Source organism: Aethalodelphis obliquidens, unplaced genomic scaffold, assembly GCF_003676395.1.
Source record: "Aethalodelphis obliquidens isolate GAN/ISIS:26980383/991018 unplaced genomic scaffold, ASM367639v1 scaffold5, whole genome shotgun sequence".
NCBI classification, from domain to species: Eukaryota; Metazoa; Chordata; class Mammalia; order Artiodactyla; family Delphinidae; genus Aethalodelphis; species Aethalodelphis obliquidens.
The window spans coordinates 14589505-14607152 of record NW_020837949.1 but is presented as its reverse complement, the minus strand read 5'-3'; the positions used below and the strand labels follow the sequence as shown (position 1 = coordinate 14607152).

Genomic DNA, 17648 nt, shown 5'->3' with positions numbered 1-17648 from the left:
TGTGTGTATATATGTATGTGTGTATATATATGTATGTGTGCGTGTATATATGTGTGTGTGTGTGTGTGTGTATATAAAGTTAAAATGTTTAAGGCATGTATTACCATTTTTTAATGATTATGTGGTCTTGATCAAGGTGGACAAGTAGGCTTGCAATATGGTGGATGGAAAATAAAGGAGCCGGCCAGCAGAGTTGTGTATGAAAGAAATCGATACATAGATCAAAGAAAATCTTCCTTGGCTCCTGTTCTCTGAAAATATCCAGGGTTAAAATAGATCAGAATTCATACACAGAATGGATGTGATCTTCTAACTGAACATCTCAAAAATAAAATCACAGTGGAACTCAGAGCCCACAGCATTGCTAAGCCTTCACATGGCTTCATTTTCTGGGCATGTATTTAATACTACAGAAGACCTGGGTTTCTAAGCAAACATGGAGGCAAAGGGACACCAACACTAAAGCCAAAAGATTTCCTGACCAGCTCTCCCCCATGTCCTTCAGTACCAGGAACCTGACCTGCCCTACCCCAGTCCACAGGATGCTCACAGGAACGCGGGGCAGGAGTCTGTCCCTTACCTTCTGACGCTGCTGAATGTTGGCCACGGTGTCAGGCTGAAAGTCCAATTTGTCCGTGCGGCAGAGTTTCCAGTAGAGGATGACAACGATCACCATCACCACCAGCACTGGCACAACCACGCCCACAATGACCCAGAGGCTGCTGCTCTGGGACTCAGGGGATGATGGCCTCTTCACCCTGTCCACAGCTGCAGACGAGGAAGAAAGGTCTCTCAGTGAGTCCGCTGCACTCCTTTACTGGACAGCCCTTCTGGGCAGTAAATGTGCCCTCTTCCATGAGAAACCACGGAAGTTCCTGTCATTTCAGCTCAAGACAACTGGGGAGAGACTATGGTCTCCTGATGACAGGGAACGGGACACAGTAAACAAACACAACACATTCCATCTACAATACAGTAGGGATCACAGCAACATATATGACGTGTCTAAAGGAAAACGGCTAATTCAATGGCAAAGTAGGTTTATTCCACGTCTCCTGATGTCCAGTTTATTCTACCAGGTCCCTCCCTAAATTCTCACTGCAGGAATATTGCCTTACCAAAAACTAGAACGTCACAGTAAGCAATCTATGAGCACTGCCTTCACTTCCTTACCCAGATCTCTCCCTCAACCCTTCAATTAAAACATGACTTTAGGGCTTCCCTGGTGGCGCAGCAGTTGAGACTCTGCCTGCCGATGCAGGGGATGCGGTTTCGTGCCCCAGTCCGGGAAGATCCCACATGCTGCGGAGCGGCTGGGCCCGTGAGCCATGGCCGCTGAGCCTGCGCGTCCGGAGCCTGTGCTCCGCAACGGGAGAGGCCACAACAGTGAGAGGCCCGCGTACCGCAAAAAAAAAAACATGACTTTTAACTGAAACTGCTATACCAGTTGTCAATTTTAAAATTACATTAAATCAACTTACTTATTTTGAATCCTCCAGTCCCCAACCTCCCCACCCCCTCCCCTGCCTCAGCCCCCCATCTTTCATGGCCTTGGACGATCATGCTTCAATTACTCTGTCCTCCTTAATTTCCTTCACCAGCTCCTCTCCCCAACCCGGCCTCCCAGTTCTGGGCCCTCATCCTCTTCATTCCGTACTCATCCTCTCGCAAGATTCAGCTCTTCTTAAAACTGCTTCCCTGGTCCTCTTAAAGCTCAGGTTCCAATCACCAGGCTCTGAAAACCAAAATGCCGCCCTTCCGTGCCCAACCCTCTCATCCGCTGGGGCCACTTCACAATGACCTCTCCGTGACCGCACTAGATTCCCCTTGTCCAAGTTCTTCTGTCCTTGGTTGTCTTGGTCTTGTAAATGGTACCTCGTTATTCTTTTACAATGCATTTTACTACATAAATGTATCATCCTGATATACTATACCACTTTGCTCATTAATATGGTCATGACTCTAAGCCTTGTCTCTTCAAATATATATCAGTCTTCCTGGGCAGGGACTAACTTTTACGCTCTTTTCATATCCTATAATGGTTAACACGTGCTATGCGATCAGAATGTTTTTACTCCAAGATGTAACAATAAAAAGATGCTTAGTGTTGGTTTAAGTTTGGGTTTCGGCCTCTTAGAGAGTGACCAGGGAGGGGAGCAAGCCCTCTCAGGCACAAGCGCTATGAAAGCAGCACAAATCACAAAGCAACGACTATGCGGGAAATGGAGAAAGTGGCAAAGTGTTAAAATTTTGCATTTTTTAATTTGACCTGAATATAGTTTGTATATGTAGTTCATTTAGCATGAAAACAGCTGACAATATAGGAGTGACACAACCAAACTGAGGAGCTGAGACAACTGGGTCCTCTTCTTAGCTCTAACCTAGTAAAACCTTGTGACTCGTCAAAACGAGGGCCTGACATCAAGTCCGCAGCTGTTTTGGGGCTGGCCCTGGTGTTGGCTTAGGCTCCCAATCCCAGCACTGTTGGTTTTCAGCATGAAACTGAGGCAAGAGGCGTGCAAGAGCAGATGAAAGTAGTCTTGAAAGGTGCCCAGAGCCTACTGCAAGCAACCTTTTCTAAAAAGTGAAGTGCTTAGCTGGAGTGGGGCACTCCTCCGACAATCAGAAATGTCACATATGAAGAAATACAAGTAAACGCTTCATTATTTTTTTTCTCACTGCTTTGAAATAGAACACATTAATATACAATCATATCTCAAACATGCAAACACAAAGCACCAATGGTTATTTGCTTCAACTCTCCCATCGTCACCTATAAAATGGAGAAAGTGTGCCCATGGCCCTCATCCTGGTTAGTTTCCAGGGTCAAGTATAGCTCTTACAAAGGACATTCCATCGTGGAGGATAATTTCAAAGCTGTCATTTGTTAAAAACTGCCTTCATCGCCGAAGTTTCTCGGGAGTTTTTCAACACTCTCTGATGCTAAATTCCTTCTGAACACTTAGTTATCCCTTTACTGTTGGGAGGAAGTTTCTCTGAGCTCTTACAAGGATTGCTCCCAGGATTATAAAGGAAAAACACCCACATCAAAATAGTAGTCTGATTCATAAAGGTATATTTAGAGAAATATACTCTTCCATGCCTCTCCTTTTCAATTTTAAATACCCCAAATCTATGAGTTGGGGAACAACGGCACTGAGAGTAGCCATTGCCAGGGGAGCAGGAGCCTAGACTCTTCCAACAATAATAAAGAAATACCAAAATACCTCTTTCTAAATTATGAGTGATATGAGGACAGGGTGGGAGAGAAACAGGATTGAAAAGGGTAAGAATCAAGGACTTCTTTGTGTTAAAAGACCCAGAAGGAAGCCAATAAATGCGGAGGGCACCTCCCAGCTTCCTGCGTGACTCACTGTCCCCATCAACATTCAAAATATGACATGTAAGAGTTTGGAATATATACAGAGAAAACACATTATTTTACCTAAGACAAAAATTTTTTTAAATAGTACAGGAGGAGGGGAAAATTATTAAAGTTAACTCAAGCTACTAAAACTCACTATAACACTACGAATATAAAATGCTGGGTAGGAAAAAGAACAGCGAATGCTACAACTGCATGCAATCAAAATAAAGAAGGTCTTGGCAAATTAATTTTAATGACTGACCTCTTATATCTACAACGCGAACATAAGAATGCTTTAAATTCAGAGTTTATTGTCAGAAAAAGACTGGCTTTTGACCCCAGCACAGCACAGATGACTGTGAGGGGCCACACCTCACGCACTTACGTTGGGCAACAGCTCCTTGAATTCGGTAACCCAAGATGATGGCTGCTCTCTGGATATCTATCTTGTTAATCAGATCTGAAGACTTGACTGCACTGAGTCTTTCTCCATCTTGATCCTCCACAAAGTAGATGAGCTGCACGGGATTATCATCTCCCTCGAGCCTTGACACATTTACCACCTGAAAGATAACAGAAACTATTAGCATTTTAGAAGCTCATGTTTCCAGACGCCCTTTCTTGGGGCACTAAATCTTGACTGTGTTACTCAGGATTTATTCCTATCCCTAATAAGGTCATTACACCATTCCAGATCCCAGAATGCCCAAGACGCTCTCTTGATGGGAATAACAGTCAAAATGAAAGTTCCTCTGTGCAGAAAAACAAATGTGCTTTGTCTTGCTCGAAGTCTTCTCTGAGACGAAGGGGCAAGCAGGGTACAGAGAACATACCAAGTCCAGCCTAGAATAGCCACCAACCAGCTCCAACAGGTCATGGGAGGGCACTGTTGTCCTCCCAAAATCAACCATAACAGTTAGGTACATCCCTGGTTCTCTGAAACTATTGATGGTTCTAGCCAATCCTTTCTCAAATCTATTAGCATTTTCTCCCTGTTCTTCTAAGGCAGGGTTTCTCAACCTTAGTACTACTGCCATTTTTGATCCTGATAATTCTTTGATGTGGGGGACTATCCCAAGTATAGCAGAATGTTTAGCAGCATCTCTGCCCTCTACTCCCTCAATGCCAGTAGCAACAGCCATGCCCTTCCTCACCAGTTGTGACAACCAAAAATGTCTCCAGACATTGCCAAATGAACCCTGGGGGGGCAAAGTCATCCCCAGTTGAGAACCACTGCTCTTGAAATAATAAATATCATAAATTCTTTAATATCCCACTCCCAAAAAGGGATAGATCATCTAGACAGGAATCAATAAGCAAACAGCAGATGTGAACAATGCTATAGACCAAATGAACCTAACAAACATATAGAACATTCTATCTAGTAGCAACACAATACACATTCTTCTCACATGCACATGGAACATTTTCTAGGGCAGATCATATGTTAGGCCACAAAACAAGTCTCAACAATTCCAAAAAGACAGAAATTATATCAAGTATCTTTTCTGACCACAACGGTATGAAACTAGAATCAATAATAGGAGGAAAGCTGGAAAATTCACCAATACTTGGAAATTAAACAACACACTCCTGAACAACCAGTGAACAACAACAACAAAAAAATCAAAAGGGAAATTTTAAAAATATCTTGAGACAAATTAAAATGGAAACACAACATATCAAAACTTACAGGATGCAGCAAAAGCACTTACAAGAGGAAAGTTTACAGCTATAAATGAAATCAAGAAAAAAGAAAGATCTCAAATAAATAACCTAACATTACACCTCAAGAAACTAGAAAAAGAAGAACAAACTTAGCCCAAAGTTAGCAGAAGGGAGGAAATAATAAAGACTAGCATGGAAATAAGTGAAATAGAGAACAGGAAAACAATAGAAGAGATTAACAAAACTAAGAGTCAGTTCTTTGAAAAGATAAATAAAATTGACAATTTAGCTAGACTAACCAATAAAAAGAGATAGGACTCAAAAACTAGAAATGAAAGAGAAGACATTACATCAGATACCACAGAAATACAAAGGATCAAAAGAGACTACTATGAATATTACATGCCAACAACTTTGACAACCTAGAAGAAATGAATAAATTCCTGGCCATATACACCCTACCAAGACTGGATCATGATGAAATAGGAAATCTGAACAGACCAATAATGAGTAAGGAAATTAAATCAGTAATCACAAACTTCCCAGCAAAGAAAATCCCAGGACCAGATGGTTTCATTGATGAATATTACCAAACATTTAAAGAAGAATTAATGCCAATCCTCAAAATTTTCCTAAAAATTGAAGAGGTGGAAACACTCTCAAATTCATTTTACGACACTAACATTACCTTAATACCAAAGCCAGGTAAAGACACTATAAAAAAAGAAAACTACAGGCCAATATCTCTAAGGAATACAGATGCAAAAATTCTCAACAAAACATTAGCAAATCAAATTCAACAGCATATTATAAGTATCACATACCATGATCAAGTGAGATTCAACAACATATGCAAATCAATAAATATGATACATCACATTAATAAATGAAAGATAAAAACCACATGATCATATCAATAGATGCAAAAAAAGCATTTGACAAAATTCAACATCCATTCATGATAAAAACTCTCAACAAATTGAGTATAGAAGGAACATACCTCTACATAGAAAAGGCCATATATGACAAACCCACAGCTAACATTGTACTCAATGGTGAAAGGTTGAAAGCTTTTCCTTTATGATCAGGAATAAGATGAGACCATCCACTCTCACTATTCCTATTAAACACATTACTAGAAATCCTAGCCAGAGCAATCAGGCAAGAAAAAGAAATAAAAGGCATCCAAATTGAAAAGGAAGAAGTAAAACCATCTCTGTTTGCAGATGACATGATCTTACATCTAGAAAACCCTAAAGACTCCATCAAAACACTATCAGAATGAGTAAGTAAATTCAGTAAAGTTGCAGGATATAAAATAAACATACAGAAATCAGTTGTATTTCTATACACTAATAACAAAGTATCTGAAAAAGAAACAAACAGTCCCACTCACAATAGCCTCAAAAAAAATAAACTATTTAGGAATAAATTTAACCAAGGAGATAAAGATCTGTATACTGAAATCTATAAGACATGATGAAAGAAACTGAAGAACACACAAATAAATGAAAATACATCCCATGTTCATGGATCAAAAGAATTAATAATGTTAAAATGTCCATACTATCCAAAGCTATCTATAGATCCAATGCAATCCCTATCAAAATCCCAATGGCATTTTTTTACAGAAATAAACAATCCTAAAATTCATATGGAACCACAAAAGACCCTGGTGACTAAGGAGCCAAGAATAATCAATGGGGAAAAGATAGTCTCTTCAATAAATGTTGTTGGGAAAACTAGATATTCACATCCAAAAGAATGAAACTGGATACCATCTTACTCACAAAAATTAACTCCAAATGGAAACACCTAAAACCATAAAACTCCTACAAGAAAATATATGGCAAAAGCTCCTTGACATTCATCTTGGCAATGATTTTTTGGATAAGACACCCAAAGCATAAGCAACAAAGCAAAAATAAACAAATGGGACTACATCAAACTCAAAAGTTTCTGTACAGCAAAAGAAACAATCAACAAAATAACGAGGCAACCTATGAAATGGGAGAAAACATTTATAAATCATTATTTGATGAGGGGTTAATACCCAAAATATATTAAGGAACTCAAGAGCAAAAAAAAAAAAAATCTGAGTAACATATGGGCATAGGATCTGAACAGACATTTTTCCAAAGATACAGAAATGGCCAACAGGTACATGAAAAGGTACTCAACATCACTAATCATCAGGGAAATGCAAATCAAAACCACGGTGAGATATCACCTCACACCTGTCAGAATGGCTATTATCAAAAGGACAGGAGATAAGTGGTGGTGAGGATGTAGAGAAAAGGGAATCCTCATGCACTGTTGGTGGAAATGTAAACTGGTACAGCCTCTATGGAAAACAGTATGGAGGTTCCTCAAAAATTTAAAACTAGAACTAGCATATGGACCAACGATTCCACTTTTGGGATTTTTCCAAAGGAAATGAAATCACTATCTTGAAAACATATCGGCACCCCATGTTCACTGTAACGTTATTTACAACAGGCAGGACATGGAAGAAAACCTAACTGTCCATCTATGGACACATGGATAAAGAAAATGTGGTATGGTACATAATACATACCCACACGTACACACACAATGGAGTATTATTCATCCATAAAAAAGAAGAAAATCCTGTCATTTGCAACTACATAGGATGAACCTTGGAGGCATTATGCTAAGTGAAATAAGTCCAACAGAAAAAGACAAATCCTGTATGATCTCACACATATGTGGAATCTAAAAAAGCCAGACTCACAGAAGAGTGTACTGGTGGTTGCCAGGGGTGGAGAGTAAGGGAAATGGATGATGGTGGTCAAAGGGGGTACACTTCCAGCCATAAAGTTCTGGGTATCTAAAGTACAGCATGGTGACTATAGTTAACAATACTGTATTGCATACTTGAAAGCTGCTCAGACAGCAGATCTTAAAAGTTCTCACCACACACACACACAAAAGATAACTATGTGAGCGATGGGTACGTTATCTTATTGTGGTAATCATTTCACAATATATACATATGTCAAATCATCACACTGTACACTTTATTTACTATTTTTTTTAAGATGTTGGGGGTAGGAGTTTATTAATTAATTTATTTATTTTTGGTTGTGTTGGTCTTCGTTTCTGTGCGAGGGCGGGGGCCACTCTTCATCGCAATGCGTGGGCCTCTCACTGTCGCAGCCTCTCTTGTTGCGGAGCACAGGCTCCAGACGCGCAGGTTCAGTATGTGGCGCACGGGCTTAGCTGCTCCACGGCATGTGGGATTCTCCCAGACCAGGGCTCGAACCCGTGTCCCCTGCATTAGCAGGCAGACTCTCAACCACTGCGCCACCAGGGAAGCCCCACTCACTGTACACTTTAAACTTACACAATGTTATGTGTCAATTACATCACAATCAAGCTGGAAAAAATTTCATAAATTCATAATCTGCTGGGTCAAACAGTACTCTGATTTGTCCCAAAATTTATATCCCTCTGGTGTTAACAGTGAAGTACTCTTACATTAGTACTTTAGAATCTAGTACACTCGATATATCACTGTTTTGCATAAATATAGCTTTCTATTTTGTTGCTATTACTCTTAGTAATATGCAACAACTTTATGGCCCCTTTTAGACTGCAGCAAAATGGTGGACTGACGTTCTGAGAGAAAGATCAACGATAACTCCAAGCCCTCTATTTTGTACACGTAATTTGAATGTTTGGTCTCTACCATTTGCCATTGGCAAAATGCAGCTGCTACTTTTCTAGCCACATGTACAGAACTGTAATAGTGCCCTGTGCTCTGGACACAGCTGCTGGCCCCCTTCTTTACCACTGGAAACTTTTGGCAAATCAACTATTTCATGATTTCATTGTGAACGCCTATTTCCAGATCATGTATAAAGATCCTTAACACAGGTCCAAACTCTCATCCCTGGAGAATCTGTTCTTTTTTTTTTTTTTTTTTTGCGGTACGCGGGTCTCTCACTGTTGTGGCCTCTCCCACTGCAGAGCACAGGCTCCAGATGCGCAGGCTCAGCGGCCATGGCTCACGGGCCTAGACACTCCGCAGCATGTGGGATCTTCCCGGACCGGGGCATGAACCCGTGTCCCCTGCATCGGCAGGTGGACTCTCAACCACTGGGCCACCAGGGAAGCCCTGTTCTTTACAACTCTATATCTTGATAACGGCTCACCCATCCAGCCCTCTGTTTGCTGTTTCTAGGCTAGTTCCTTGACCACTTCTGCTCCCTAACCACCTACTTCTTTCCCTGGAACTGTGCTGCAGTGGTTAATTTTTATTAGCCTTCAGAATGGAATACTATAAAGGGCTACTGAAAAGCAATAGATTATATCCACCTGTCCCTCCACCTACATGCCTATTTATTCCATTTTAAAGTTCTGATAAGTTTTAGAAATGCTTCTTCTTGCAGAAACCATATACCCAAATATCTAATGACAGCCACCTTGAGTAAAGATTCTAGGGACTTCCCTGGTGGTTCAGTGGCTAAGACTCCATGCTCCCAAAGCAGGGGACCCGGGTTAGATCCCTGGTCAGGGAACTAGATCTCACATCCCGCAACTAAGACTCAACACAGCCAAATAAATAAATATTTTTTTAAAAAAATTCTATAAGCTTCTCCAATCTGAAAGTAACAGTCAGTAAAATCTAATCCCAGCATCCTTTCTAGATGACTTTTCATCAGATTCATATATAGAATCCATAAAACCATGGTATAATGGAGTCATCATTTGGGGCAACATTTTCAATTTCTTTTTTTTTTTTTTGCATTACGCGGGCCTCTCACTGCTGCGGCCTCTCCCGTTGCGGAGCACAGGCTCCGGACACGCAGGCCCAGCGGCCATGGCTCACGGGCCCAGCCGCTCTGCGGCATGTGGGATCTTCCCGGACCGGGGCACGAACCCGCGTCCCCTGCGTTGGCAGGCGGACTCTCAACCACTGCGCCACCAGGGAAGCCCTCAATTTCATTTTTTAAAATATTTTCTGATTAAAATCACGTGTTCACTATACAAACTATATGTTCATTGGAGAAATTTTGAAAAACATGAAAAATAACTATAAAGAATAAAACAAACATCACCTGAAATTCAATCGAAGAAAATCATTGTAAGCATTTTAGCATATTTCCTCCTGTTATTTTTTTCATGATTTGTACATTAATATTTGGATATACTGCACACTTTTTTTTTTTTTTGCCGTACGCGGGCCTCTCACTGTTGTGGCCTCTCCCGCTGCAGAGCACAGGGTCCAGATGTGCAGGCTCAGCGGCCATGGCTCACGGGCCCAGCCGCTCCGCGGCATGTGGGATCCTCCCAGACCGGGGCACGAACCCGTGTCCCCTGCATCGACAGGCGGACTCTCAACCGCTGCGCCACCAGGGAAGCCCCTGCACACATTCTTTTGTAGCCTCTCTTTACTTGAGCTTTTTCTATATTCCCTCACTAATTAAAAAAAAAACTGATAATGGGATTTTCCAACATATAAAGATTTCACTACAATTTTTTTGCCCATTCTCCAATTGCTGGACATTTAGGTTGTTCCAATACTTTCACTTTTACACATTATGTTTTGATGAAGAGTCCTGTACTGTTGTACATAAATTATCTACATCTTCGTGCTTGGTCACTCTAAAGGGGAAGAGACGTAGGGAACGGTTTCTAAGCAATTCATCAGATGGCACCGTTAGTCTGGGATGGCTTAGTTAGCTTCCATGAATCCCGCATTTCTCTCTCAGGGAACTTGCAGAACTAATCAAACAACTCACTCTGTAGTTTTATGGTACTCTATAACTGTTTTATGTGCAGAAATTAACCTCCACCCAGACCTTGAGTTCTGTGAAGCCAGAGCTCCTAAATAAAGCAAGGCTTTTGTCATTCATTTTCATTTTTATTCTTAGTTTTATAGTTATTTGTTTAATATCGCTCTCAATTTTTTAATGAGTTTTTAAATTTCCCTATATTCTACTGCATCCGGCAAAGGAACTATTATAGAAACCTAACAACCACCTTTCTGGGAGGGAAAATAAAGAGCAACACTTACAGGGGAGAACTTGGTAAAAGGGTTGAGGGATGATGATGATGTCAGCTCTGCACAAACTGCCCAGCTCCCCTACCCAGTGTCAGCTTCACATCTCTCTCTCTAAAGCCTCTAAACCACCGACCTCCCCACCCCTGCACGCCAGGGTTTCACCCTGGCTTCCTGTCTCTGAAACGCCATAGCTCTAAATACCCCCTTTTCCTAGCTCTACAAGTCAGCATTTGGTAAAGAAAAAAATCCAAAATAATGTAATTCACATGGAGATGGGAAGAAATTACAGCCCAACCCCCAGCTCTCTCTGAGTGTGTGCATTTTTAAAGGGGTCACTCTGGGATTCAAATGAATCTGTCATTGGTAACTTTCTGCCAGTTTACGTAGTGAAGGCAATTTGGGTAACATGAGACAAGCAGGGCTGGCAGGAGGCAGAGAGGACAGAGTGCCAGAATAGAGGGCAGAACGTTTTCCTCTTTCTGGCCTCTCAAGGTCTCTTCCAGCTGAACCATTTGTCTCTGTGACGCTATCAATAATGCTTACCATTCCATAAAACTGACTACATTTTTGGTAATTAAAAAACTACTCTTTGAAAAATCAGGTCATCCAATGGTACGGCAACCCACTTATATATTTCTTTTGCTGTGGTCCCCACAAGGCCATTTGCTGTACGGACCCTTACTAAGGACTCGGGAAACATCTGTCTAGACTCCAGTGGAACTGAAACGCTGACACGTTCAGTGGCTGCCTATGATAGCAATCAGTCTATTTAGCAGCATTTTTCCATTAGCATGAAGATACAGCCCATTTTTAGACGGCTCTCTCTCCTTCCCCTCCCCACTCCTTTGGCCTTCTTCTTACCTGTACCATGCTGTTCCCGGCAGCGATGGTAGCCCTTCTCCACATCCGCCTTCTGGTGGAAACTTCGCTGAGCAGCTGGGCCAGTTTGCGCTCCATCTCAGCTTGAAACACTTCATTCTGGAGCTGCTTCTCAACGACACCCAGGAGGACTACATTTAAGGTGAAACACACACAGGCCCCAAAACGAGTTGGCAGTGGAGAGAAAAGGATGTGTGCACAAGAGAAATTAATGCAGGATTACTGTAAAATGCCAGTTCCCAGAGAGGAGCCATTAAAAGGGGAAAGAGGCAAGCTGAACGGGGTGCGGGAGAGTCCAGGGAGGGTAGCCCACAGGCCTTATCTCTAAAGTTTACAAAGACCGGTGGCCAGAAGCCCTAGGAGCTCGGCCGTGCGGGAGCTTTGCAGCTCAGAGCTCCTACACAAGATCAAACGTTCTGTCTGCACGTATTGCAAAATTTCTGGAAATGGTTTGAGTTCATATCTTATCTTGACTCAAAATTTAGACTCATTAACTGACTCGAGATAAGGAGGCCTGTCTTCAGACATCTAGGTTATCTAAACAGACAACATCTTGTCAGCCTTTACAGGAGAAAAAAGCTTGTGCTTTCCAGCCAGAACTGGCTCAAATCCCCTGTGAGATAGGACCACGGGCAAGTCACTTAACCACTATGACAATTATCTGGAAAATAAGGCCACTGTACCATGCAAAGAGGTGGACCCTGTATATGCGACGTTGTATGTGAAGCAACGAGAGCTGGCGGGGTCCAGGAACCTGTCAGTGGTGACTATCCCCACTCTACAAGTTTCCTCCCCACGACCAGTTGCTTACTCACTGTGCTGCTTACATGCTGGGTACCCGCTGAGCATCCAACTACCTTTTACACTTCTGCATACCAAGTTAGAAAGCCTTTATTTGCAACGCCATAGCTATAAATATCTGACCCAGGCCCACAAGACTTTAAAACATGCTTCTTATTGGCTCACCAAGTTACCTTATTTGTCCTTATAAAACCAGACATATGAGGCTTTTAGGGAAAAAAAGAGATCCTTGCTTCAGAACCTTGTCCTATTCTGGTCAGAAGATGGTCAATTCCTGTTAGACTTTGCCCTGAACTTGATGTATGAATTTTAAAGAAAGCCAGTCCTTTTTGTGCCGTAACTCAGTGGGACACATTCCCACAGCCAAATTTGAATCCCTTTCTCATTCATTCTTTGCCAAGAATCTAAGGTACATTTTGCCCTGAATTTAGGACTCAGAAACAGGAAAGGCAGTATCCTTCTCAATACCCCCCCGCCACAGACTTCTCACGCTTACAGTTCCCAAAAACATTACGTAAGTTAAACATACCTGTTCTTACCCAAGAGGACTTCAACAACTGCGATAAGTTAAGCTGTGGGTACTGGAAGGCTACAAAAATGAAAGGGTGAGAAAGGGAGAAAGATTCGTAAAAAACCTGTCTGCAACAGTCAGAAAGGTGAGTGTTCTAGGGAGCGCTGGGTAAGTCACAGCACACTGCCTCTCCTATACCAATTAGCTCTGCCTATGGAAGAACAAAGTTCCAGGCTGGGGGGAAGGCAGGGTCAGTGGGAGGGTCCTGAGCACCTTAGTCTCCGGGAGAAAGAGGGAGAAATAGAAAGAAAGGGCTTACTCAAGGAACACGATGGGACACTACTTCACACACAGCTCACCTGTAAGCTTTTTTCAAGGGAAATGTCATTGTTCCAGAGCAATGAATTTTTCACGCCGTGCACCTCAGAGCCCTGGAATTTCCCAGCAATGACTCAGGCAGGGTAAAGTGACAATCTTCTATCACTGAAAGTTGCTATTTGTAAATAACCATTTTACCCCCGTCTACTTCTGCATTTTACAAGTTATTCCTTTCCATTTAATTAACAGTACACGAAAATACGACAAGAACCATTAAACCTTCTGGCCACTCCATTCTGAAAAAGAATTTGATATCTTTTTTGCCTGACTTCAACTCTGGAATCTACTGTATTTTGGGTGGAATCTACTGTATTTTAAACGTTTTGAAGTAAACGTTTCCCCTACCTCCACTCCATTTGTACTGTGAATTAAATCGCTTCCACCAGGAAAGAAGGTTTTGTTTGTTTTCATTTCTGTTTCTTTTTTCTTTTTAAGTGTACACACAGTGAACCCCACTCCTTCTGGTGTACAGTTTTATGGGTTTTGACAAATGCATGGACGTGTGGAACCACCACCACAATAAAAATACAAGACATTCTCATCACCCCTCCGCCCCGAAAATTGCTTTCCTCGCATCCTTCACCCCTGGAAACCACAAATCTGTTCTCAGTCTCTCTGGTTTCACCTTTTTCAGAACCAGTATAATCTTTGATAGTGCCCTCGGCTCTCTAAAAAGAATAATAAAGCAAGCCCAGTGGGAGAGGAGGGTTCTGGAGGCCCACCCTGGCATGATCTGAGAAGCTCCAATTTATATTCCAGATTTCTGTTAGCTATTTTACTTGAAAAGAAGAGGTCCACCAACACAAGCACTCGCAGCCGTGTCCCCAGGAGAGCAGCACTCACGTTCGGCAACCTGCAGCACTGGGTATCCCAGGTAGAAACTGAACTCCACCACGCTCAAGTTCCTTAGCATTTCGCTCACTTCAGACCCATCCAGAAACCCCTGCGAGCCTCTGACAGCAAAGACAATGTTCACTGGGCCCCGGCGAGGAGCCAGCCTTGAAGACCCCATGGTGATATTCAAGATCTGAAAGAAAGAAATCAGAATAATCTTCTAAAATAAATTAAAATGTCTAGCCAAAAGCCTGACTATGATTTTGCTCTCACAATTTCCCTCACCAAGGTCTTTTTAAAGACCTTTTTTTTTTGCGGTACACGGGCCTCTCCCTGCTGTGGCCTCTCCCGTTGCGGAGCACAGGCTCTGGACGCGCAGATTCAGCGGCCACGGCTCACGGGCCGAGCCGCTCCGCGTCATGTGGGATCTTCCCGGACCGGGGCACGAACCCGTGTCCCCCGCATCGGCAGGCGGACTCTCAACCACTGCGTCACCAGGGAAGCCCTAAAGGTGCATTTTTAAAGGAAGAGTAATTGGCTTCACAACCTGGTTCCCTTTTGTAATACTCTTAAACCCTTAGTTTATTGAAAATGTTTTTTACATTAAGTGGGGAACTGAGCACATGTATTTATAGTCCCTCCCCTTTTCTTTCCCACCCTAAATCCCACTGAAATAACAAGATGAACAAAGGGGAATAAATCCACAACAGCACTGAGAATGGAAGAAAACCAGAGATTCTGTCAAATTACTGAAAGATGGAGACAGGGTGGGATCATGTTGATACAAACCAGGACAGAGGGAACCGAGACTCCAAACACACACAGGCACAGACCACAGTAGACTGAGAGTGGTCTCCCTCAGGGGCCCCAGGAGGCCTCCAGGGCAGAGATCTGCAGGAGCTGAGACCCTGATCCGGGTCACTAATTAAACACTGAGTACCAACAGCTGAGTCGGTTGTCTCCCTCCCTTCTCCCTTCCAACTTCACACCCAGGCCAACTCAGAAGTGCCAGCAGCTCCACCTTCACCCCAGGAGCCCGAAGAACTGCTGCCTGAGGAAGATGAGCTCCCTGCCTAAGAGGACAGAAGACCCAGGGTGGCACGGCCCCCTAGGCAGGAAGGTGGGTGGAGTTAACTGCAGTGCACACAAGAGACAAAGAAAGAGAGTGAAAGAAAGAGCAGCTCTGCCATGAAAAACACACTAACTCACTCCATCCCCAGGGTACAGCCTCCTCATCTCACACGGCGGGCAGGGGTGCCCACGCTGGCTGTCCATGACCACACATTGCCTGGTACCCAGGGCTCCAATGAATCCTCCCATCAGGAGACAAGGCTTATGTAGACACAGAATCTACAGCTGAAGTGGAAAGATGAACAAGGTGCCAAAACTAACCACCTGCTTCCTCATTCCTAGAGACAGCCACCAACGGTCCACAGGTGATTACAGAAACCTAACAGCACCAAAGTCAAGGACCAAGATCAACACAGAACAATGGCAAACAAGGACCAAGATCAACACAGAACAATGGCAAATGCAGAGCAAACAGAGACAACTTAGTACACGGAAGACAACATATTAAAAATACTAATTAATGTCTCCAGAAACTTTCAAGGAAATATTGTATCATCATTCAAGATAAGCCTGCATCGTAACACGAAAGGCTGCAATGAAAAAAGAGCAAATAAAAATGAAAAAACAATGATGGCTAAAAGAAAATTCAATAGAGGGATTGAATAACAAAATGAACACATCTGAAGACTAAATTAATAACTTAGAGGACAAGGTTTAGAAATCTGGTAAAATAGGGAATTTTAAAAAGAAATGGAAAAAATAAGAAATAGGAAGGGTGAATCCAGGATCACCAAAATCTACTTAAAATGAATTTGAGAAAGAGAGAACGAAGAATATGGAGGGATAAATATCAAAGAAATGTAAAAACATCAGCAGTTTCCACGTAATACATACAAAACCTATCCTTTGATTCGTAGCTGTATTCTGTTTTTAGAATGAAGAACTGCATTTCATGGTATTCCATGAAGCGAAATTCCATAATATGAAACGCTAGTGTATTTAGGCATTTCCCCCATTGGATATTTAAGTTGATACTTAAAGTTGATATTTAAGTTCTTTTCTGGAACACTCTTGCATTTCCTACATGGGCTCATCTCTCTTCAGCTCACCATATCTGAACTCCCTGGTTATTGGGCTCCTCTACAATGTTCAAATATACTTAGCCTATTCATGCTCTGTGGACTCGATGCCATGGAAAGAGATGATTTCTAATCCATGTGAACTAAATCTCCTCTGCTGGAGGGAATTAGTAAGAGTTAAGTGTGTCTTAAACAAAACATTATGAAACTAGTTCCTCTTTAAAAGATAAAGCATCTTGTTCTGCATTCAGTGCTATTCTCACCTGCACTGTGAGGTTATACGTCCCCTGGTGGTGTTTTCTCACTTCAGAGAGAGCTATCATCAGGCCTTTCTCGATGCGCTGGGTGAAGTTGCAGAAGCCCGTATCCACACTCTGAGGCACAAACTGCAGTACTGAAAAGGACAGTATCACAGTCCCATGAACAAGGTGTTTCTTTAGTATTAAGTAACGAGGAGAGGGACAAAATAGTGTGTAAATCAATGAACTCTGATCCACAGTACAGGATTAAGTACTATGGTGTGTTATTATTTTTTAATTGAGATATAGTTGATGTACATTATTATATAAGTTTCAGGTGTATAACACAGTGATTCACAATTTTTAAAGGTAATACTCCATCCATAGTTATTATAAAATATTGGCTATATTCCCTGTACTGTACAATATGTCCTTGAAGCTTATTTATTTTATACATAGTAGTTTGTACCTCTTAATCCCCTACCCCTATATTGTCCCTCCCATCTTGCCTCTCTCAACTGGTAACCACTAGTTTGTTCTCTATATCTATGAGTCTGTTTCTTGTTATATTCACTAGCTTGTTTTATTTTTTAGATTCCACATATAAATGGTATGATACAGTATTTGTCTTTGTCTGACGTATTTCACTTAGTATAATACACTCTAAGTCCATCCATGTTGCTACAAATGGCAAAATTTTCATTCTTTTTTATGGCTGAGTAGTATCCCATTGTGTGTGTGTGTGTGTGTGTGTGTGTGTGTGTGTGTGTGTGTGTGTGTGTGTGTGTGT

At 42.1% G+C, this 17648-nt stretch overlaps 1 protein-coding gene across 1 annotated transcript in view; it reads right to left on the bottom strand.

Annotated features, from left to right (window-relative positions):
- The window catches only part of KIAA1549 (KIAA1549 ortholog), a 163908-nt gene that overhangs the window by 65781 nt on the left and 80479 nt on the right, over positions 1 to 17648 (bottom strand). The window contains exons 6-11 of the mRNA XM_027102761.1: positions 16883 to 17013; positions 14479 to 14662; positions 13276 to 13335; positions 11928 to 12076; positions 3753 to 3930; positions 581 to 768 (exon numbers count right to left, since the gene is read on the bottom strand). Coding sequence (XP_026958562.1) covers positions 581 to 768; positions 3753 to 3930; positions 11928 to 12076; positions 13276 to 13335; positions 14479 to 14662; positions 16883 to 17013 — 890 coding nt within the window. The remainder of the gene's footprint in view (positions 1 to 580; positions 769 to 3752; positions 3931 to 11927; positions 12077 to 13275; positions 13336 to 14478; positions 14663 to 16882; positions 17014 to 17648) is intronic.